General features: G+C 36.3%; 1 protein-coding gene across 1 annotated transcript in view; it reads left to right on the forward strand.

The window, feature by feature from the left end:
* TTC6 (tetratricopeptide repeat domain 6) overlaps window positions 1–24644 on the forward strand; it is a 246572-nt gene that overhangs the window by 65583 nt on the left and 156345 nt on the right. Inside the window, exon 4 of the mRNA XM_074393424.1 lies at window positions 21570–21680. Within this exon, the coding sequence (XP_074249525.1) occupies window positions 21570–21680 (111 nt within the window). The remainder of the gene's footprint in view (window positions 1–21569; window positions 21681–24644) is intronic.

The following is a 24644-nucleotide window of genomic DNA, read 5'->3' on the forward strand; positions in this document are numbered from 1 at the left end:
GGTGGATCACGAGGTCAAGAGATCGAGACCATCCTGGTCAACATGGTGAAACTCCGTCTCTACTAAAAATACAAAAAAGTAGCTGGGCATGGTGATGCGTGCCTGTAATCCGAGCTACTCAGGAGGCTGAGGCAGGAGAATTGGCTGAACCCAGGAGGCGGAGGTTGTGATGAGCCAAGATCGTGCCATTGCACTCCAGCCTGGGTAACGAGCAAAACTCCGTCTCAAAAAAAAAAAAAAAAAAAAAGACTTAAACATCAGACCTAACACCATAAAAACCCTAGAAGAAAATCTAGGCAAAACCATTCAGGACATAGGCGTAGGCAAGGACTTCATGACAAAACTCCAAAAGCATTGGCAACAAAACCCAAAATAGACAAATGGGACCTAATCAAACTCCACAGCTTCTGCATGGCGAAAGTATAGAGCTTCTAAAACGGACTCCTTTAAAGTAGTTGGCAACCTTGAGGATGCAAAGAACTGTTGGTTTGCATTAACTCATGCTGAGAAACATTGAGGTTACCCTGCCCCCATGGCTCCCTCGTGGAGAATACCTTTTAGTTTGCAATTAGTGGTAAGTGGGTAACAGCTGCCTTCTGGGAATATTTCTGAGTTACAAGTAAATGCAGAGCACCTGTTTATTATTAAGAATCACCTGTTTAAGAGAGGGGTGGATCAGCATCTGCTCGAGGCCTTCAGCCTGGCATGCTGTCAGCCCCTGAGGTTCTCAGCTTGGTAGGCTGCTCCCCTCCCTGGGATGGATCCACTTTGCTGTTCTTTCTGGGTGTCTGCCTCTCATTGCCTTCAGTGCTGCCTGGGTTCGGGTCTCCCAGCTGAGCCTCTGCTCGGTAAACTCACTCATAAAACATCTTTGAACAGCTACTAGGTACAGGTATTGTGGTACAGTCCCTGTTTTATGATCTAGTGAGAGAGACAGGCTTAAAACTCTAAACAATTTTGTAAGCTGCTTTGTGCTGTGAGAGTCTATGGGTAGTTAACCTAGTCCAGGATATGCGTGTATTGATGGGAGTTTGATTTGAGAGGATTACCTTGACTTTAGTGTGAGGAATGAATAGCTGTGGTGGACGGTGGTTAGAAGTCTGGGTTATAACAGTTAAGAGGCTCCGGTGGGGATTCCAGAGACTTTCAGGCAGAAAATGTAAGGGTTTCATGCTGAATTAGATTTAGAAGGTGAGAGAAAGAGGAGACATGAAGGATGGCTTCTCCTTTCTGGCATTTTCAGCAGTTCCTTGGAATTCTGGAGATAAGCAATACCAGGAGAGAAGCACCTTCTTGAAATCTGCAAGGAACTAGGGGTGGTTGATCCTAAAAGCACATTCTAGTCGCCTAAATGTATAACAAGCTAAATGCCAAATAGAAGTACAAGCAATATGTTGTGGGATCACTAAATTCTGAGTGAGTGTTTAGGAGGGGCATGTTAATAAAAACTGGTTTTCAAAAGGTGTGGAAGTTTTGGAAGCTTTCTATTAAAAAAAAAAACAACCTTTCCATCAAAAAAAAAAAAAAAAAAAAGTCTTACTTATCTTCCTGTGTTACCTGGGGAACTACCCAGGAGAGTATTTGGGAAGTGAATTCCTGAGTGGCAGAAAAGCATAAACAAGGACACTGAGTCAGGAAAGGGCCTGGTGTCTTTGGGGGACTGAATATCCTAAGGTGAATGGTATGAACAATCTACAAAGAAAAATGAAAAGCTTATTTGTTGGCTTTATTAATTGAAATTATTTAATACACTGTTAAGTATATTTCAAATATGATAATGTCATAAAATATTTTGATTAATAAAAAAAATCAAGTTAAAGCGCAGAGAAAGAGCAGAGTAGTTGCTCAGTTCTTAGGCCTAAACTCTAAATGAAATTAATTTTGGAGGAAGATGCCAATTTATCTTGTTTTTCAAACAACCTGGTATGTAATAGAGTGATAAAATCGGCATAGCCAATGTAACTCTATTACATAAGGAGGAGAGTTTGATTTTTTAAGATATGTATCAACCCTAAAAAACATTTTTGTCTGACATTACAGGATGAAAAATTCATTGCTTTGGTCCATTTTAGATGCATTTGTTCTACAGAGAGGTGCTTTTTTATTGGTTGTCATTTACATCAAGGGTGGCCAGACTTTTTCTGTAAAGAGCTGAATGGTAAATAGTTTAAGCTACGTTGAACCAGGAGACAAAATCAAGGATAGTATTTAGGCAATTATGTAACAAGAGAGAAAATAATTTCCACAAATTTTTAATTGATAAAATGTAAAACATAATGGATACTGAAATTTAAATTTCATATAATTATTTTCACTAATGAAAAACATTCTTCTGTTTAAAGAAACCATTAAAATATATTTTTAAAAAAACTGTTCTTAGCTTATAGGCCAAACAAAAACAGGTGGTGAACCAGATTTGGTCAATGGGACCTTCCTTTGCCAACACATATTTACATTACCTTGTGAAAGAGTCTGTCGGTCATTTTATGGGATCAGGGTTTTGTCTTTTGAACAAAGAAGAGACCATGAGGACACTGGCTATTGTTACTTAAAAGTGTGTATGAAGTGATGGGGGCCTCGTGTGGGCATTTTGGGTTTGCTTGGTCTTCTGGTTTTCTACTTTTAGAAAAGCCCTGGGTAGTTGGGAGCTAAATAATGTATACACATGGATGTAGAGTATGGAATGATAGACAGTGGACACTTGGCAGTGTGAGGGGGTGGGAGGAGATGGAAGATAAGAAATTACTTAACAGGTACTTTGGGTTATTTGAGTGAGAGATATCTTAAAATCCCTGACTTCTACACAATGTATGCATGTAGCAAAAATTACAGTAATACTCCATATATTTATACAAAAAAAGAAAAAGTCCTGGATAAGTAAAATGTCTGAAAAAGTCATTAAAACTTTTTTATCTCAGGTTCAGGGGTACATGTGCAGGTTTGTTATACAGATGAATTTGCATCATGGGGGTTTGTTGTACAGATTATTTCAGTATCCATTTACTAAGCCTAGTACTCAATAGTTATTTTTTCTGCTCCTCTCCCTTTTCCCACCCTTCACCCTCAAGTAGTCCCCAGTATCTTCTGTTCCCTTCTTAGTGTCCATGAGTTCCTTTCTTTGTGTAATTTAGTCCCACTTACAAGTGGGTATTTGGTTTTCTGTTCCTGTGTTTGTTTGCTAAGGATAATGGCTTCCAACTCCATCCATGTTCCCACAAAAGACATGATCTTGTTTTTTTTATGGCTGCATAATATTTCATTGTGTATACGTACCACATTTTCTTTATTCATGCTACTGTTGATAGGCATTTAGGTTGATTCCATGTCTTTGCTATGTGAATAGTGCTGCAATGAATATTTGTGTGCATGTATCTTCATAATTTATATTCCTCAGGGCATATAACAACCTAAATGGGATTGCTGGGTTGAATGGTAGTTTTATTTTTAGCTCTTTAGGAATTGCCACACTGCTTTCCACAATGTTTGAACAATTTATACTTTTGCCAACAGTGTACATGTGTTCCTTTTACTCTGCAACCTCTTCAGCACTTGTTTTTTTTTTTTTTTTTTTTTTTTTGTCTTTTTAATAGTAGCCATTCTGACTGGTGTGAGATAATATTTCATTGTGGCTTTGATTTGCATTTCTCTAATAATTAGCGATATTGAACTTCTTTTCTTATGCTCTTTGGCTGCATCTATGTCTTCTTTTGAGAAGTGTCTGTTTATGTCCTTTGTCCACTTTTTAATGGAGTTGTTTGCTTTTTCTTGAAAATTTGTTCGAGTTCCTTATAGATGCCGGACATTAGACCTTTGCCAGATGCATAGTTGGCAAAAGTGTTCTCCCATTCTGTAGGTTGTCTGACAGTTCACTCTGTTGATAATTTCATTTGTTGTGCAGAAGCTTGTAGGTCTAATTAAATCCTATTTGTCAATTTTTGTTTTGGTTGCAATTGCTTTTGGCATTGTTGTCAAGAGATCTTTGCCCATTCCTATGTCTAGGATGGTATTGCCTAGGTTGTCTTCCAGGGTTTTTTGTTTTTTAAAAAAATTTTATTTTTGGTTGTTCTGGGGTACTTGTGCAGTATGTGCAGGTTTGTTACATAGGTAAACGTGTGCCATGGTTGTTTGCTGCACCTATAAACCCATCACCTAGTTACTAAGCCCAGCATACATTAGCTATTTTTCCTAATGCTCTCCCTCACACCCCACTCGTGGACAGGCCCCAGTGTCTGTTGTTCCTCTCTCTGTGTCCATTTGTTCTCATTGTTTACCTCCCATTTTTAAGTGACAACATGCAATGTTTGGTTTTCTGTTCCTGCGTTAGTTTGCTGAGGATAATGGCTTCCAGCTTCACCTATGTCCCTGCAAAGGACATGACCTCATTCTTTTTATGGCTGCATAGTATTTCATGGTGTATGTACCACATTTTCTTTATTCAGTCTATCATTGATAGGTATTTACGTTGATTCCATATCTTTGCTATTGTGAATAGTGTTGCAATGAACATTTACATGCATGTGTCTTTATTGTAGAATGATTTATATTCCTTTGGGTGTATACCCTGTAATGGGATTGCTGGGTCAAATGGTATTTCTGGGTTTAGATATTTGAGAAATTGCCACCTGTTAGTTGGTTGAACTAATTTACACTCCCACCAACAGTGTAAAACATTCATGTTTCTCCACAGCCATGCCAGCATCTGTTGTTTCTTGACTTTTTAATAATGGCAGTTCTGACTGACATGAGATGGTATCTCATTGTGGTATTGATTTGCATTTCTCTAATAATCAGTGATGCTGAAACTTTTTCGTATATTCACTGGCTGCATGAATGTCTTCTTTTGAGAAGTGTCTATTCATGTCCTGTGCCCACTTTTTAATTTCTTTTTCTTGTAAATTTGCTTGAGTTCCCTTGTAGATTCTGGATATTAGACCTTTGTCAAATGGATAGATTGCAAAAGTGTTCTCCCACTCTGTAGGTTGCCTGCTCACTCTGTTGACAGTTTCGTTGGTGAGCCTAAGCTTTTTAGTTTAATTAGATCCCATTTGTCAATTTTCACTCTTGTTGCAATTGCTTTTGATGTTTTTTTGGTTGTTTGTTTGTTTTTGTTTTGTTTTGTTTTGTTTTGTTTTGTTTTTCATAAAATCTTTGCCCATGCCTATGTCCTGAATGATATTGCCTAGATTCTCTTCTAGGGTCTTTATAGTTTGGTATTTTACATTTAAGTCTTTATTCATCTTGAGTTAATTTTTGTATAAGGTGTGAGGAAGGGGTCCAGTTTCAATTTTCTGCAAATGGATAGCCAGTTCACCCAGCACCATTTATTAAATAGAGAATCCTTTTCCCGTTTCTTGTTTTTGTAAGGTTTGCTGAAGATCAGATGGTTGTAGATGTGCTATCTTATTTCTGAGTTCTCTATTCTGTTCCATTGGTCTATGTGTGTCTGTTTTTGTACCGGTACCATGTTGTTTTGGTAATTGTGGTCTTATAGTTTGAAGTCTGGTAGCATGATGCCTCCAACTTTGTTATTTTTGCTTAGAATTGTCTTGGCTATATGGGCTCTTTTTTGGTAACATATGAACTTTAAAATAGTTTGATCTAATTCTGTGAAGAATGTCAATGGTAGTTTAAGGGGGAGAGCATTAAGGTAGTATGGCCATTTTCATATTAATTCTTCCTATCTATGAGCATGAAATGGTTTTCTATTTGCTTGTGTCCTTTCTGGTTTCCCTGAGCAGTGGTTTGTAGTTCTTGAAGAGGTCCTTCACTTCCTTCATTAGCTTTATTTTTAGATATTCTCTTTGTAGCAATTGTGAATGGGAGTTCATTCATGATTTGGCTCTCTGCTTGCCTGTTATTGGGATATAGGAATGCTAGCAATTTTTGCATACTGATTTTATATCCTGAGACTTTGCTGAAGTTGCTTATGGGCTTAAGAAGCTTCTGGGCTTAGATGATGGGATATCCTAGATATAGGATCATGTCATCTACAAAGATAATTCAACATCCCCCCTTCCTATTTGAATATACTTTATTTTGATCTCTTGACTGATTGCCCTGGCCAGAACTTCCAATACTATGTTAAATAGGAGTGGTGAGAGAGGGGTTCAGCGTCAATCTTCTCCATATGGCTAGCCACTTCTCCCAGCACCATTTATTGAATAGGGAGTCCTTCCTCCATTGCTTCTTGTTGTCAGCTTTGTTGAAGATCAGATGGTTGTAGGTGTGTAGCCATATTTCTGGGCTCTCTATTCTGTTTCATTAGTATATGTGCCTGTTTTTGTACCAGTACTGTGCAGTTTTGTTTACTGTAGCCCTACAGTATAGTTTGAAGTTAGGTAGTGTGATGCTTATAGCTTTGTTCTTTTTGCTTAGGATTGCCTTGGCTATTGGGCTTTGTTTTGGTTCCATGTGGATTTTAAAATAGTTTTTCCCCAGTTCTGTGAATAATGTCATTGATAGTTTAATAGGAATAGCATCGAATCTGTAAATTGCTTTGGGCATTATGGCCATTTCAATGATATTGATTCTTTTTATTCATGAGCATGGAATGTTTTTCCATTTGTTTTTGTCATCTCTGATTTCTTTCAGCAGTGTTTTGTAATTCTCACTGTAGAGATCTATCCCCTCCTTAGTTAGCTGTATTCCTGTATTTCCAGATATTTTATTCTTTTTGTGGCAATTGCATTCCTGGATTAGTTTTTGGCATGGCTATTGTTTGTGTATAAGGAATGCTAGGGACTTTTGTACATTAATTGTGTATCCTGAAACTCTGCTGAAGTTGTCAGCTGAAGGAGCTTTTGGGTTGAGATTATAGTTTTCTCTAGATACACTAAAAAAGTCTTTATTTCACCTTCACTTTTGAAATGTATGCAAAATGAAATGATTATGGAAACCCAAAAGATGTTTTTGAGCATATATCTGTGCTTTCACTCTAAAATTTGGGTCTTTTGTCTCATAAAATTATAATCAATCATTGTATTGTGCAGTTACATTTATTTTTTCAAAAAACATTATTATGATAAATTATCAAGATTTATGGGTTAATTTGAAATGCTTATCTTCAATTATCCTACTAATACCATCAGATTTAAACATTTTACTTTATTAGTTATGTCAGTTACTTCAGAAATGAGGTTTAGGGTGTTACCATAGACAAAAGTTTTGAGAAAACATTGGTGCTATGTCACAGTTGGCTGTCTTTGAAAAGTCAAACACTGTTATAATGAAAGTTAATAGGAGGTTTATGTGATTAGGAGGTCATGTTTCCAAATCATCATTTACTTTAAAAAAAAAAAAAAAAACCCATTGTCTCAGCCCAAAAGCTTAAGTTGATAAGCACCTTCAGTAAATTCTCAGGATACAAGATCAGTGTGCAAAAATTGCTAGCATTCTTGTACACCAACAACAGGCAAGCAGAGAGCCAAATTATGAATGAACTCCCATTCACAATTGCTATAAAAGGAATAAATACCTAGGAATACAACTAACAAGGGAAGTGAAGGACGTTTTCAAGGAGAACTACAAACCACCACTCAAGAAAATGAGAGATGACCAAAAAAAAATGGAGAAACATTCCATACTCATGGATAGGAAGAATTAGTATTGTGAAAATGGCTGTACTCCTCAAAGTAAGTTATAGATTTAATGCTATTCCCATTAAACAATCATTGAAATTTTTCACAGAATTAGAAAACACTATTTTAAAGTTTATGTAGAACCAGAAAGGAGCCCATATAGCCAAGGAAATCCTAAGCAAAAAGTATAAGTCTGGAGGCACCACACTAGCCAATTTGAAACTATGCTCAAGGCTATAGTAACCACAACAGCATGGTACTGGTATAAGAACAGACACATAGACCAATGGAACAGAATAGAGAATTCAGAAATGAGACATCACACCTACAATTGTCAGTCTTTGACAAAGCTGACAACAAAAAGCAATGGGGAAAGGATTCCTTATTTAATAAATGATGCTGGGAGAACTGGCTATCCATATGTAGAAAATTGAAACTGGATTCTTTCCTCACACCATATATGAAAACTAACTCAAGATGGATTAAAGACTAAAATGTAAAACCCCAAAGTATAAAGACCCTAGGAGAAAATCTAGGCAATACCATCAAGACATAGGTATGGGCAAAGATTTCATGATAAAACTGCCAAAAGCAATTGCAACAAAAGCAAAAATTGACAAATTGGATCTAATTAAATGGAACAGCTATTGCACAGCAAAAGAAACTATCATCAGAGTGAACAAAATTAGGGAAAATTTTTGTAGTCTATCTATCTGACAAAAGTCTAATATCCAGAGCCTACAAAGATCTTTTTTTTTTTTTTTTTTTTTTTTTTTTTTTGAGACGGAGTTTCGCTCTTGTTACCCAGGCTGGAGTGCAATGGCGCGATCTCGGCTCACCGCAACCTCCGCCTCCCGGGTTCAGGCAATTCTCCTGCCTCAGCCTCCTGAGTAGCTGGGATTACAGGCACGTGCCACCATGCCCAGCTAATTTTTTGTATTTTTAGTAGAGACGGGGTTTCACCATGTTGACCAGGATGGTCTCGATCTCTTGATCTCGTGATCCACCCGCCTTGGCCTCCCAAAGTGCTGGGATTACAAGCTTGAGCCACCGCACCCGGCCGGAAATATATGAAGTTTTTTTTTTTTTTTTTTAAGCCGGGGTTTCACCATATTGGTCAGGATGGTCTTGAACTCCCAACCTCAGGTGATCCGCTCACCTTAGCCTCCAAAGTGCTTGGATTACAGGCGTGAGCCACCACACCCGGCTCCTACAAAGATCTTAAACGAATTTACAAGAAACAACAACCCCATTAAAAAGTGGGTAAAGGACATGAGCAGAAACTTCTCAGAAGAAGACATACATGTAGTCAACAAATATGAGAAAGAGATCAACACCACAGATTATTAGAGAAATGCAAATCAAAACCGCAGTAAGATACCATCTCATGCCAGTTAGAATGGCTATTATTAAAAAAATCATAAAACAACAGTTGCTGGAGAGGTTGGAGAAAAAGGAATGTTTTTACACTGTTGGTGGCAGTGTAAATTAGTTCAACCATTGTGGAAGACAGTGTAACAATTCCTCAAAGACCTTGAGGCAGAAATACAATTTGATCCAGCAATCCCATTATGGAGTATATACCCAAAGGGATATAAATCACTTTGCTATAAAGATACATGCACAGAAATGTTCATTGCAGCACTGTTCACAATAGCAAAGACATGGAATCAACCTAAATGCCCATCAATGATAGACTGAATAAACAAAATGTGGTACATATACACCATAGAATACTATGCAGCCATATAAAGAATGAGATCATGTCCTTTGCAGGAACATGCATGGAGTTGAAAGCCATCATCCTCAGCAAACTAACACAGGAACAGAAAACCAAACACCACATGTTGTCACTTATAAGTGGGAGCTGAATGATGAACACCAGACACATTGAGGGGGAACAACATACACTGGGGTCAGTCAGTGGGTACGGGAGAAGAAGAGCATCAGGAAGAATGCTAATAGATGCTGGTCTTAATACCTAGGTAATGAGATGATCTGTATAGCAAACCACCATGGCACATTTACCTGTATAAAAAATCTGCACACCCTGCACATGTACCAACGAATTTAAAAGTTGAAGGAAAAAAAGGATAAACTGGCAAGATTAACCTTGAGCATCTTGAAGGAAAAGGGCTATGTGAGACGAACACAAGTTCAGCAGAGCAAAGCCGAACTTGTGACGAACCGGCTAGTTGATGTTTAGGGACTGTACCTCTCCTTAAGACCAGAATCACACTCTTTGTGATGAGATACTCAAACTCCAAGGCTGTGCCAGGAACTGAGACTGACCTGGAAACAGTTAAATAAAGTTTTTCATCTGATGCACATCCCATAGCCTTGATTTAGCATTTCTTCTTTCCCCTCTTCTACCTCCAAAATACAGAGTTTACCCTATGGGAGCTAAATGAATATATGATCACTAAACAACACATGAAATGAATTCTAAATGTAAATTTGATTTTAGATTATCCATCTGTATTATGCTACAACTTGCAAAAGCAGCGATTTCCTGTATTTCAGAGAGTCCTTGAGTTCTGTGGAGGGGTGAGGGCAGGAATGAGTAGGTGGGCTGTGGTCCTTCCAGCACCCTCCATCAACCTTCACCTGACTGCAACGTACCCCATCCATTTGCTTTATATGTTGGGCCTCCAAGTATGAATTTACTTGAAAATGGGTCCTTCCACTTAAAAAAAAAAAAAAAAAAGGTGAAGGTGGACAGGCTTATTGGCTTATACCATGAACCCAGCACTTTGGGTAGCTGAAGTGTAAGGGTCACTTGAGCCAGAAGTTTGAGACCCACCTGAGCAAAATATTTAGACCCTGTCTCAAAAAAAAAAAAAAAAAAAAGATGAAAGCCACGGATGTAAAGTCTAGTTTCAGTATTCTTAATTCTCCAGTGACATAGCAGATTCTTGGAGCAATGCAGGCAAAGTGCCTGGCCAAGCCACCAAGTAGATTTCTTGCTTCTCTCAGAGGGTGGCTCTCTTGTCAAACTACCAATGAACCCCCTTAGGAGAGAAAGGAATGGAAAGGAAGGAAAGATACCCTCACAACTTGTTTGCTCAGTCTGTGAAATCTATCCCCTTTTGTAATTTATTACCCATATCCTCTGAGGGGATAGGTTGGGGAAAGACACCCAGATCCTGTCCTGATAATGTACACAACAGTTCAGGTCTCTCAGGGCTCCAAAGTTACACTGTGGGTTGGGACCAGGGCTGCATTTTGACTTTGGTGGGCTTCAGGCACTTTTGCCTTTGGGGGCACTTCCCACCATAAAAATACTGAAAAAAATTTTTATGACTGTTGGTGTAAAAGTAAATGTTATCCAGGCAGATTTTATTATTATATATTCATTATTACTATAGGTATTTTTATTATTTTTTTTTAGTTTTTCTAATTTGCCTATTATTGGACATTTATTGTTTTTAATATTTGTTTTATAAATCACACTGTTTTCTTTTGATTTTAAAAGAAATTAAAAATAAAACATTTTTATTTATGGTCCTTAAAATACCATGGACCGTAGACACTCTACCTACTGTGTCTACTAGATAAGTCAACCTGCTTGGGACAGGGAGATTAGGTTGGGGGAGGATGACTTCTCTCATGTCTTAGTGGGACCATTTTAAGTTCATGAGTTCTTTCATAGTTCACTCACAGTACCCACATTCTCATTTTTTGGTTCCCCACCCCCTGCCCAGGACATTAATACTGTGAGTCAGATATGAATCTCACTGGGGTGCAACTGGAGACACATCTGAGAGACAGAACTGCATCCATTCGCAGAAGACCAAGGTTTTCACATGGGGCTCTGCTCATCAAGCCTAACTTCTTCATTTTTGGGGATGTTTTCCCAAGTGACTCTCCATTACTCATACAAATGAGATTTTGGAAAGTCTGTCCCATTGGACTTTGTCAGACATACCCCAAAATGTTTGAATCCCGTTTAGAATCAAGTCAGGGCTCCCTATATTTCAAAAACTTTAGGGTTATTTTTATTAATCTTTTATTTTGATCTGTAAGAATACCTTTTAAAGATGAAGAATGAGAATAAGTGTTATTTATAAGCAGATATTCTTATTTCCACTGTCTGTGCCTTAGGTTAGGCTCTTATCAGCTTTCACTTGGATGTCTCCAGGACCAGCTTTCAGTTTGTACCCACACTAAAGTTTATTCACCAAATACTAGTATTAATTTATTTTCTCACTAAAAATTTGGCTAGATAGCTACTGACTGCAGGAATAGATAGCATAAAGGGTTCTTCACAATTTGACCTTACTAGCCTTATTTTTTTTTTGCTTTCTAATTTATTCACCAGTTGTATCAAACAGTTAATGCTGTGTGACAAACTCTCAAAACTAAGGGCTTAGTATTAAACAATATTATTATAGCTCTCACCTTTGTCAATTGACTGGAGTCAGTTAATCTAGGCTGGGTTCTATTCTGGCTGGAGACTTCAGCTTGGTCAGCTCTGTTCCATGTTGTACATCTAGACCAGGGACATCTATGAACTTTTATCCCCCTGGAACCAATGGTTTGACTAGGCATGCACCTCTCATAGTAATAGCAGAAGTTCAAGAGAGCAACCTGCAAACTCTTGAGTCCTAGGGTAGGAATTGGCACATCATTATTTGTGACCCATTTTACTGGCTAAAGCAATAAAATGGATAAATTGAGAGACAAACTGATACATCCAGATTCAGGAGGCAGGAAAATAAACTTTGCCTCTTGATAAAAAAATGCAAAATCACATAGCAAAAGGTATAGATAGAGTGAGAGGTGAAGAATTGAGGCCATTAATGCACTTTACCATGCCAGCCATGGACTGAATTTTAAAATTTCCTGAATACACTATATCTGTTTGTGAAAGGGATGATAAGGATTCATTCCAGGCCACTGGGTCATGAGGAACCTTGGAAAGTTTATTATTGCTAAAAGACTGTTATGATGCCTCCTGCTTCTGGGTTCCGTGACTTATTTGGTCCTTCCCCCACTGATTCTGTGAATCCAGACAGCCTTTCAATACCTTCTACGTGATGAGAGTCTGTTTCTGATACTTTCAACTGAAAACCTTAACTGAATCCCTTGATAACTTGAATAATCTCATTGCTTCTGCCCAAAGATTAACTTTTTTGCAGAGTGGGAGAAGGGAAATGAAATAAATGAATAATGTAGTAAAAGTTCCCACAACTTCATATAAATGAAATGAATGGAGTGATTTCTTTTTCAAATTAGAATCTGGCTGTGAGAAAAATCATGTTAGAGAACTGAATCAGCATACAATCATAGGGTTCATCACTACCCCTTGGAAGTACGGCTGGGGAGAGGGAGTGTGGGAGCCAATCCGTGATGCTTTCCACCCTAACCTTGTTTGAGTGCAGTAAGTGGCACGTGTGCGCCTGCCCCAGGGGAATCGAAAGGATCTGAAAATCGATCTAAGGAGTGTTTCTCCACTTGCAGTGCTCTTTGTATTCACTGGACACATTTAGTTTCTATTTTTCTCTTAAGAACTATTTTAAGGAAGTGCTGCCTTCTGTTCTAAATATAATATTCCCCCTCTTTGCCCCAACTCCTTAGTACAAATTTTCTTTGTGCCTGTCTCACAACATGTATTATCGTTATTTATCTGCACATCAATATATATGCTCATCTAGGCTGTGACTTACCTAAGTGATTAGAATAGACTTTTGTCTTTCCATTTTTAGTAGGATGCATCAAATGCATGCTGAATTTGTTTTGTAAGACCATTAAAAATCTGGAGGCAAGATTATTTATCTTTTGCTTTTTTTATCCTTCACGTCACCTCATATAATTCCTTGGACTTAGTTGTCACTCTATAAATAAATATTTGTTGAATGATGTAAACAAAAATATGCTTTCTCTTGGGACTCTGAATTTTATTATTGAAGTATTTATTTATGTTGTTAAATCCTCTGTGAGATTAGGAGGCTTAAGAGAATATTCTTATGGATTCTTCTGAAAATTTATAGTTTCCTCTCCCAGATCCATATGAGAAAAATTTGGAGGAGATGGTATTTAGTATGGAGAAGAGATAACTGATGGCTGATTATTAATGCTCTTTCACAGGTGATATGAATCAGTCATTCTTCATCTTAGTTAGGGAAGGTATATATATTTCCTAAAATATAAACATAGGTTAGATGTTATTATATATAGGTTTCTGCTTGTTAGGGAATTTACAGTTTCTCTCATTAGCCTTGTTTAATAATAGGACAAAAAACTATGTTCTTGGTGTGAGCTTATGACAAGTCCTGCCTCTAGAAAGCTCTTCAATTTTCGATAATTCTGTAGTTTTCACAAATACTGTAGCAATGACACATGGAATATGTCTTTCAAAGTTACTGACAATATAGTAAAATGTTAGATGATTAAATATATTTCACGATATTTGGGATAATTATGTGGGACAAAGGAGAGCATATTAAGTAATACGCAGTATGTTATGTTAACACATGTACTTTGTGTTTTTCCTAAGGATCTAGGACAAACTACCTCAATCTTTTTTTTTTTTTTTGAGAGAGAGAGAGTCCTACTCTGTTGCCAAGGCTGGAGTGCTGCAGTGGTGCGATTGTGGCTCACTGCAGCCTTCACCTCCTGGGTTCAAGTGATTCTTGTGCCTCAGCCTTCTGAGTAGCTGGGATTATAGGTGTCCACCACCACACCCAGCTAATTTTCATATTTTTAGTATAGACAGGGTTTTACCATGTTGACCAGGCTGGTCTCAAACTCCTGACCTCAAGTGATCCACCTGTCTCAGTCTCCCAAAGTGCTTGTATTACAGGTGTAAGCTGCTGTGCTGAGCCAAACTACCTCCCTTTTTAATGGTTTTTATAAAGCAATATGTATCTTTTAAAAATGCTAAGAAAAATCATAAAATAATAGGTAATAAGGAAGAAACACATATCTAAATAATAAAAATTATGGGATTTTGAGGTATTAGGTTCTTTATGAAATGCCATTAAATATCTGAAGAGCTAGAATTTTAGAGCCTTTTTAAAGTTATTTATTTCTGTGCAACAAATCATTCCAAAATTTAGCAGCTTAAAACAATGAACATTTATTTTACACAGTTTTTGTGGGTAGGGAATCTTGGAGCAACTTACCTATGTAATTCTCACCTGTGGGGTTGTGTCAAGATCCTGTCTAGGGCTGCTATCATTTGAAGACTTGATTGAGACTGAGGAATCTGCTCCCAGAAAACTTCAGTTGTAAGACTGGTAGTTTGGTGCTGGTCGTTGGCAGGAGACCTCCCCATAGGACTGCTTAAGTGTTGTATGGCATGGCAGATGGCTTCCCCTAGAATGAGTGATCTAAGAGAGAGCAATGATGTAGAAGTTGCCATATATTTTTTGAAATAGCCACACACTGTAGTTTCTGCTGTATCTTATGATTTTACATGTCTGCCCTATTCATTGAGGAGGGAATCATTGGGGATCATCTTGGGCAATGGTTGCTAGAGCCTTTTTGAAATAAGATCTGCAAGCGGTACTACAAATGTTTTTGTTGAACATCAGGATAGGCGAACTGTGCATTAATTTGTTGAGTTTTATATTAGTTGACAGTTAACATTTTTGAATGGTTTTACAATGGAAAACATTTAAGAAAATAATGAAATTTATTATTTGATTCAAGGACAGCAAAAACAGTGTTTTTGAGATGTAGTGTCATTTGAGAAGACATAACAAATATGTTTTCATACTTCTCAGTGATATGGTTAGGCTCTATGTCTCCATCCAAATCTCATCTTGAATTGTAATCCCCACATGTTGAGGGAGTGTCCAGTAATCCCCATGTATTGAGGAAGGGAAGTGATTGGATTGTGGGGGTGGTTCCCTCATTCTGTTCTCGTGATAGCCAGTGAATTCTTATGAGATCTGATGGTTTTATAAATGGTAGTTTTTCCTGTGTGTTCACACTATCCTGCTGCCTTGTGAAGAAGGTGTCTTTTTCACCTTCCACCATGACTGTGAGTTTCCTGAAACATCCCCAGCAATGCAGAACTGTGAGTCAATTAAACCTCTTTTCTTCATAAATTACCTCGTCTTGGGTAGTTCTTTATAGCAGTGTAAAAAGAGACTAATACACTCAGCGTGTGTCTTGGGAATTTTAGTTTTATGAAATACTGTTGACTAAATAAACAAAAGAGGCATATGAACTTTCAAAATTCATTGATATAGATGCATAATTATTTTCAGGTGCTCTTATATTAAAATATGAGATAAGAACTGCATTCCCCCTCCCTCTATCCCTTGACCCAGAACCACATTTATTTTTCACTAGCATAACTAAAACTGCTACATCCTCTGATATTTGTACCCTTATCCTCATCTCTCTAAATAAATTAGATTTGTATTGAACTTGGAGCCCGTGCATAATAATTATGTCTGATTAAATATACTGCTTTGCATTTTGAAAAACATTATTCCTAGTCTGCTGTTTTCATCTCTCTAACTAACTGAAACTTCTTGAGGGAGAGAATCTTGACTTATATTTCTCTTGGATTCATAGTCCTGGAGGGCTGTGGCACAGTGCTGCTTGCATAGCACATCATAACTCACTAAACAGTTGGTACATAATTCAAAGGGATGAATTTGACATAACTGACATAGCAGATGCCATAACCTAGAGTCAGGCATGTTAATTTAAATTTCTCCACAGCCTTCTGAAACGAAAAGTCTGGACCTTCTGTTGTCTTTTCTAATATGAATGCCAAGGAATAAAGAGTGGTGCATTGCCCAACCATAGGCTTTATCATATTCTGGCAATATTTTTCTGATTGCATTGCATCTGTTTTAGATGACCTGATTTAAACAAGCTTTTCATGAATGCCTCATTTTTTTCTTTTTTTTTCATAGCAGCGTTGTTTATAATAACCAAAAAGTAGAAATAAGCCAAATGCCCATAATTGATGAAAAGATAAACAAAATGTTGTATATAGTTTGCCATAAAAAGAAATAGAGTACTGATACATGATACAACATAGATGAACCTTGAAAACGTTAAGCTAAATGAAAGAAGCCAGATTTTTTTAAAAAGCCAAATATTGTTTGATTCCAGGTATATAAAATGTCCAGAATAGACAAACCCATACAGACAAAAAGTAGATTATTTTCTTTGCTAGGGGCTGGAGGAAGGGAAGAATGGGAAATAACTGCTAATAGATTTAGGATTTCTTTTTGGGGTGATGAAAATATTCTGGAATTAGAAAGTGATGACGATTGTACCACTTTGTAAATATTACTAAAACCACTGAATTGTATATTTTAAGGGTAAACTTTATGGCTTGTAAATTATTTCCCAATAAAAGAATGAAGAATATGGGTATTATAACCTATTTATATTGAATTTTTAAAAGAAGATTTCATATTCTGCTGAAAGGTGATAAGACCCAGTATACATATGTAACCAGTATATATCTATATTTATATATAGATATATATGTATGTGTATATATATATATTTTATAGCCAAAGACTTTGTTTCAAAACATCATTCTCACTATAGTTATAAAACAGAAAACAAAACTAAGTAATTTTTTAAATGTAAATATATTTAAAACATTAAAACACCTAAGAAATGCAATTTTTACATATGAAAAAGTAAAATATTATATGCATAACAAGTAGTTGCAATATTATTCATAAGCAGCAGTTAGTGTTTATTTTCCCCATATTTTGGTTTAACACCATAGTGTAGTGGTAGTTCATTCTTTTTAGGGGAATTACAGAGTACATATAACATATTATGAGTAGGTTCTAGAAGACTGTATCATTGGAAAATTAATTCCAAGTAATAACATTTCCTCTAAAAACACATCTATTATTAAACAATTTGTTTTAAACTAGCAGATAACAAAATGAGGCTATAATTTATTAAGTCCAAGATATATAGTCAACTTGCATAAAATTACATATAGTATTTTTAAAAGTTTATTTCTAAAATATCAGTAATTCAGGCAATTGGGATTTCCACAGGAGAGAAATTGCCATTAATTTCCTTTTTATGAGGAAAGATCAAGCTGCATTTCAGTATTACGTACTTTATGGATGAATAGTTTGAAATTAAAATATCTAAAAAGAGTTGTCAGTACTTTTATTTGTATATGAACTTTAAATTCTTTTAACATAGGGTGTTTAATGACTGGAACGATTTTTGTTGCTTTTTCACCTAGTATGGAGTACATAAATATGTAGTGATATTTTGTGTTGAAATATTGGCATGTTAGTCTACTTGGCCTCTTTAATTAGGAAATATCAAGATGGTAGAGCCAGATGGAAAATGAATAGTGAATCATGGAGGAGGAGAAAACATAACTCAGTACTTTGACTAGAGGCAGCTGGGAAAGTGACGTCCCATAGCATTTGCTGTTCTAGAAAGTACAGAGACAAGTAGTTAAAATGGGAGGATCTGGAAGAAGCCTCATTTTTTTTTTTTTTTTTTTTCTAAAAGCACTGTAGTTTCCTTGTGTAGAGTAGCTATCAGAGAAGTGATATTAAAAAGTAGAACATTTTACTTGAAACCCAATAATTTTCTGTTTCTGGAACTATTGTAGTTTTTGAACAGGTGTAAGTAATGGACTATGTTCTGTTGGGACTTTGTGGGAAAGATGCTGTATACATTTAGTTTTAGATGATGCCCGTAGCAATTTTGCTGTTTAAATTTATGAGGTAGCCATTCAGATTCCTTTTTTTGTTGTTCATTTTTAAATCGTATTTTTAGAACTGACAGATCTATGGAATACAGGGTCCAGTCATCCAGAACAATCATATACATATTTAATTAAAAAAATTCACAATGGGAAAGAATGGATGTCAGGCAGCCCTGATATATTCTTGTGCCTGTAAGGAGGATTCCAGAGACTACTGCCATTGGGGTTTTGCCTGCAGGAAACAAGAGAAAGTCAATGCAGATCAGTACAGTTTCTCAAGAAAGTAGCCTGTGTGGGCATTGCATACATTTAGGGCCATACGATGCCTTTTCTTTCCTGCTTTCTAAACCTTAAACTTTATAGTAAGTTATTTAAAGGCAATGCAGCTTGACTAAGTGCTGATGAACATAAAGAGTATATTTTAGAAACACTGTTTTGGCCCATGCTATTTGGGCCAGTGTCATCTGGGGAGAACCTGGATTGCATGACAAAGGGTAGAGGGCAGCTGCTCTCTCTACCCCTTCTTTTAATGGTGACTGAGAAAATACTGGGCCTGCCTAACAGGCCACAGGAACACTGCTGCTTCTGTTGCTGTCCATCTGCTTGAAGCAGTTTAGGGGAAAGACCATGTGCTCTGTTTGTTTTGAATACTTCACAGCATCCTTTAAGCCTCAAAGCTTTGGTTTCAGCGTCTGGAAAAATTTGGGCATCCTTTGGGTTTTACTGATCCTTTAAGGTCCTTCTAGCTCAGACATTTTGGATTCTGTTACATGCCATTGGTAGAAACAGCTCTATGAAACACATAAGAAAATGTATCCAGTATTGTGAAGCTGGACTGCTTACAGGTTTATAAATTTTCAATTATGTATGGAGTTAAAAAATTTGTTAAACACTTTGACAGACTGTGGAGGGTGTAGAAATATACTACTAGTTACAGTTTAAAACTCAGGGAGACAAGGTAGAATTAATACACGTTAAACAAAATACTAGTTGTGTTACTTAAAATTTTTCTTTTTGATTTTTTTCCTTAGACCAAAATCCAAGTTTTCGGATTCAAGTCAATTTTTATGTCTCAGTCAATTTTTTGTTTTCCTCATGTTTCCTAAGGCACTATTTTGGTAGTTTATAATTTTTGTTGTTTTCATGATTTTGTTCTTTTTCTTATTTTCTAAATTTCTGAATTTTGTTTTGATGAATTGATTTTCCATCTGAATAACTCTACAGATTATTTTGGGAATTTTAGGTTTATAATCATAGCCTCTTCAAGTAACAGTTGTATGGTTAATTCATTTCTTATAGTTATGTTCTTTTCTGTTTCATATCTAGAATTTCCAGTATAGTATCAAATTATGATGGTGCCAGTAGACATCCTTATTTTGCTTTTTTATTTTAATGTGAATAATAACTATTATTATGCATAAGACACTTTCTGTTTGCATGTATTATATAATTTAATCCTCATAATAAGCATATGATATATGTGCCATTATTATTCCCATTTTACAAAATTGAGAGATTGAATGATTTGCTTGAGAATGTCCTAAGGCAACTGAAGTCAAGATTTGAAACCAAAAGCATAGCATGTGTGCTCAACCACTTTATCATTCCACCTTCACCTGAGACTACCATATGATTTTCACTTGAGAGTACCAGGAAGATCATTGCTTTTATACTTTAACTATAAATTAGTGGATTTCCTAATGTTGAATAAAGTGCATTTTTTTACTCTCACCTGTTACCTCTACATCCATTTGTGTTTCTTTGTGATTAAACTTTAGATCCAGCACTAACAAAATTATTGTTGTAAATAAAACATTTTTTATATTACACATCTTTTTTAACATGTCAAGTGTGAAGTGTATTTTTCTGACTTTACTTGACTATAGGCAAACAAAAATAAACTTGTGTGTCATTGGGTAACATATTAACTATCACAAATAAATTTTATGGCTATATTAGTTAAAATGTCTAAGGAGCAGGGAAATTACATTTGTTATGCACCTACTATTTTCAAGTGCTCATCACATCCAATTACTTTTTTTGTACACAGAGGTGAATTCACATAATGTAAAATTAATAATCTTACAGTGCACGATTACATCACATGTTGATGTAAGTGGCACCAACATTTACAATGTTGAGCAGCCATCACCTTCATTTAGTTTCAAAACCATTCCATCTTTCCAAAAGGATATTCTGTACACATTAAACAGTCATTCCTCATTCCCCATCCTCAACAAGTTGGCTTTCTTCTCAATTTTCCTGTTCTAGATGTTTCATATAAATTGAATCATACAATTTATGACCTGTGGTATCTGGCTTCCTTCAATTAGTATAATGTTTTCAAGATTCATCCAACATCGTGGCATACATCAATACTTTGTTGGTTGGATGGTATTCCACTGTATGGATATACCAAATTTGTTTATCCATTCATCCATGAATAGACATTTGGCTTGTTTCCACCTTTTGACTATTGCGAATAGTGCCGCTATAATATCATTGTACAAATACCTATTGAAATAGCTTTTTTCTTTTTTGGGGGGCATACTTTTAAAAGGGGAATTGATGGGTTGTTCAGTAGTAGTATGTAAGTTTTGAGGAACCGACAAATTTTTCCACAATGGCTGCACCGTTTTAAAGTAGAAAATAACAACAGAAGGAAGCTTCAAAGGAAATATGCTGATTATTCAGCTTAAAAATTTCACTCCCTTCCTTCCTCTTCCTACAAGTTGTAAGTGTCCTGGCCACCCGACTATAAGTGAGAGTATAATCACAGGAGATAAATAGACAACAAATTTTTATTTCTATATATTTAAAAAGTGGGCAAAGTATTTTTGACATTTCTCCAAAGAAGATAGTCAAAAGGCAATAAGCACATGAAAAGTCAGGGAAGCACAAATCAAAATCACAATGAGTTGCCATTTTGTACCCACTAGGATGATTATAATTAAAAAAAAAAACGAAAATAATAATACTTGACAAGGATGTAGAGAAACTGGAATCCTTGTATGCTGCTAGCTGAAATGTATTTTTAGTAGAGATGGGGTTTCACTATGTTGGTCAGGCTTGTCTCAAATTCCTCACCTCAGGTTATTCACCCAACTTGGCCTCCAGAAGTACTGGGATTACAGATGTGAGCCACGGCACCCTGCCTTTACTGTTTTTTGCTGTATGTATTTACTGCATGTGATTGACTAGCTTATATGTCTCTATTTCTCATTTACTACACGAAATGAGAAATAGATACATAATAGCGTTTTAGTATAATGAAAAAGATTTTAAAAATTAGCATCATTTTGTTTCCTTTTCTCCTTAAGGATATTTCTCTAATGGGGAAAACGTACCTCAAAACATCATCTATGCAAGCAGAATCACCTCAGATACAAGCAGAGCATGGATTCCAGATGGGTGCTGAGGAATCGCAAATGGTAAAGTCTTTAATAAAAATCCTCCTTGCCTCTGTTAAAGTAACAGGATGCTTCCTATTGCTTGAATGTTTATATAGAGAGCTTAAAAAATTCCTCTGCTGTATTTTAGAGGTGTGTTTACCTGTGAGCACATCTAACTCAATGCCACCCTGGGAGTCTTGGCCATTTTGGCTCACTGTTGGTGGCTTCCGTAGACCTTTTGAGCTAAGACCCCAAACTTGTTTTAGAAGGGTAAGATTTTAACAATTCTGATTTAGAGACATTTAGATCTAGAAGGTAGGTGGATCATTAATTAAAAGTTGTTAGCTTCTAAGAAAGTATTACTTTCCTCTGTATTCAGCTCGAAGAATTGTTAAAAGCATTGCAAGGGGAGAATTTGGTTGAGAAATATGGACAGTTGGTGACAGAAATTTGTTTGGGAAATAAAGTTTTATTTTTATCCACCATTGGCAAAATAACTATTGGATTCAAAGCAATCTGGAACATATTTCCTGTGAATGGACAGTGTCTCCCTGTGTATAGAAACCCACATTTATATAGAAAAGTGAGAGCCTAGTGGTCAGTTCCTCTACGAAGAATTTCTAAAATGTTATTAAATAACCTGCTCCTTTGGTTCTTGAAAATATGACCCCCACATATATAAAATTGTGATCATATTTCATTTTTAGGTTAACATATCATGTTCAGAAAGTACATGGAATTTTTTCTTTTCATGAAAGCTATGGATCCTGTGATGTTAGAGTTATCACAAATGGTAGAATCTACTAGAGTTCAAGATGCCTTGGGGCCATATCTTTTTCTCCTTTGTATTCCCATCACCTGCTTATGACCCAGCAGGAGATGGTACCGGTAGCCCTTTGTAATAGTATGTGGATATATCAATTGTGAAGCCTTATCACATATGCTATGGGCTTAACACTGACATTGACAGTAGCTGCCTTTAGGTGACACCATTTACAACTAGATATCAAAACTTCTGACCTCGAAGCCTCTAACAGGTATAGTAAACTGAAAACACAAGATCAGTTAGGTTTAGCAAAATAGAAATCTTCATTAATAGAATAAACTTAATACCATTCACTACGTTCATGTAAAGTATAAGGGAAGATACTATTTTGAAGGAAACTGTGAAAAAGGCCCACAATCAGGTACCTAGCTTAAATAACATCTTGATTATTAAAAAGAAATATTTAAGCAAAAAGATTAATTTCTTTGTAATTCTACTGGAACCATTCCTTTAGCGTTGACATTTACAGGCAATCACTGGACCTCTTTTGGCCGCTGGCTTTTTATGAGGAAGCGGACCACTTCTTTAGAGATAAAATGCCTTTCGACTTGGTACTTGATCATGGTAGAAAGGCTCCTCTGTGGTGTCTTATTCCAGACACATTTTGTGGAGTGCCCACTCTGTGCCAGACAACAGAACTCTATCTGCCCTACTTGCCCCTTAGATTGCCCTAGAAGCTTACCCTGGTAGTTCCTGGGCTGAGATTTGTCTGCGCAGCACTGGTCAGCACACTCCCTTTCTGGGAGGACCGGTTCTTTCTAAGTGGCACCTGGCTCCTACTCTCAGCACATGGTGGCCTCAGTCATGAGCATCTCAACGCCACAGCCAGAGCTTTCTTAATTCTTTGATGCAACCTGTTTCTTTTTAAAAAGAATCCTTCTTAATGGATTACAAAGGTATACAATACCTTTCGAGTACCCATCATTTTGAATATAACAGTTTGTGGTCATGGTGAGTGATTTCCTTACATATTTACCAAAAAAAAAAAAAATCACAGAATTTATTCATTCACTGCTTTTCCTATTATGTGCTAGGTATTGTTTCAGACATGGTTGATGCAAAGATAGAAAAGACAGCTCTTGCCCTGGAGAGACTCATTTAGGGAGTAGGTCAGTTTATAAAGAGACAAAGTACACTGCTATTTAATTGGTGTTCTAATCGAGATTACATAGCAGAGAAAAATTGAAATAATTTCATTTATTCATAAATAATCACAGTGTATATAATGTGCTAAGTGCTTGATATATAAAAGATAAAGTGAGACACAATTTCTTTTTAAAGGAATCCTCAAACTTTAAAGTTTTGAAGGACTCACAGTTTTAGTTTCAGGATACCTGTACACTTTTAAAAATTGCTTTTAGGATCTAATGAGAATTTTCGTTTATATGGATCATATCAACCAGTATTAACCATATTAAAAACTAAAACTGAGAAAAATTTAAAATATGTATTCACTCATTTAAAATAATAAGCTAATTATATATTAATATAAGAACATAATTTTTAGACAAAAATATCCAAAACAAAACAATTTGAGTGAAAAGAATAGAATTGTTTTACATTTGTTGTAAATCTCCTCTCTGATTTAATAGAGAAACTAGATTCTCATATCTGCTTTGGCATTCAGGCTGTAATGTGTTCTTTTGGTTGAAGTATGTTAAGTAAATCTGATCTCTTACAGAAAGGGAGCAATATTTCAATTGCCTTTTTCTATACTTATGGATACTCTTGCACCACAACTCCACAAGTGGAGGTTTGGTCTTCTCTCCTCTCTCCTCTCTCCTCTCTCCTCTTTTCTTTTTTTCCAGGGTCTTGATCTGTCACCCAGGCTGGAGTGCAGTGGTGTGACCACAGCTCACTGGAGCCTTGACCTCCTGGGCTCAAGTGATACTCCCACCTCAGTCTTCTGAGTAGCTGGGACTACAGGCATGCGCTACCACGTCTGGTGAATTGTTTTGTATTTTTTATAGAGATGGGGTTTTGCCATGTTGCCCAAGCTGGCATTGAACATCTGGGCTCAAGTGATTCACCTGCTGTGGCTTCTCAAAGTTTTGAGATTACAGGCATGAGCTACCATGCCCAGCTCATAAATGCTCATTTTGTAAAGATTAGTCACAATGTAGAATCTGAAACCAGATATATAAACTTGTTATGTATCATTACATTAAAACCGATTA

This window comes from Saimiri boliviensis, chromosome 2 (assembly GCF_048565385.1).
Source record: "Saimiri boliviensis isolate mSaiBol1 chromosome 2, mSaiBol1.pri, whole genome shotgun sequence".
Lineage (NCBI taxonomy): Eukaryota > Metazoa > Chordata > Mammalia > Primates > Cebidae > Saimiri > Saimiri boliviensis.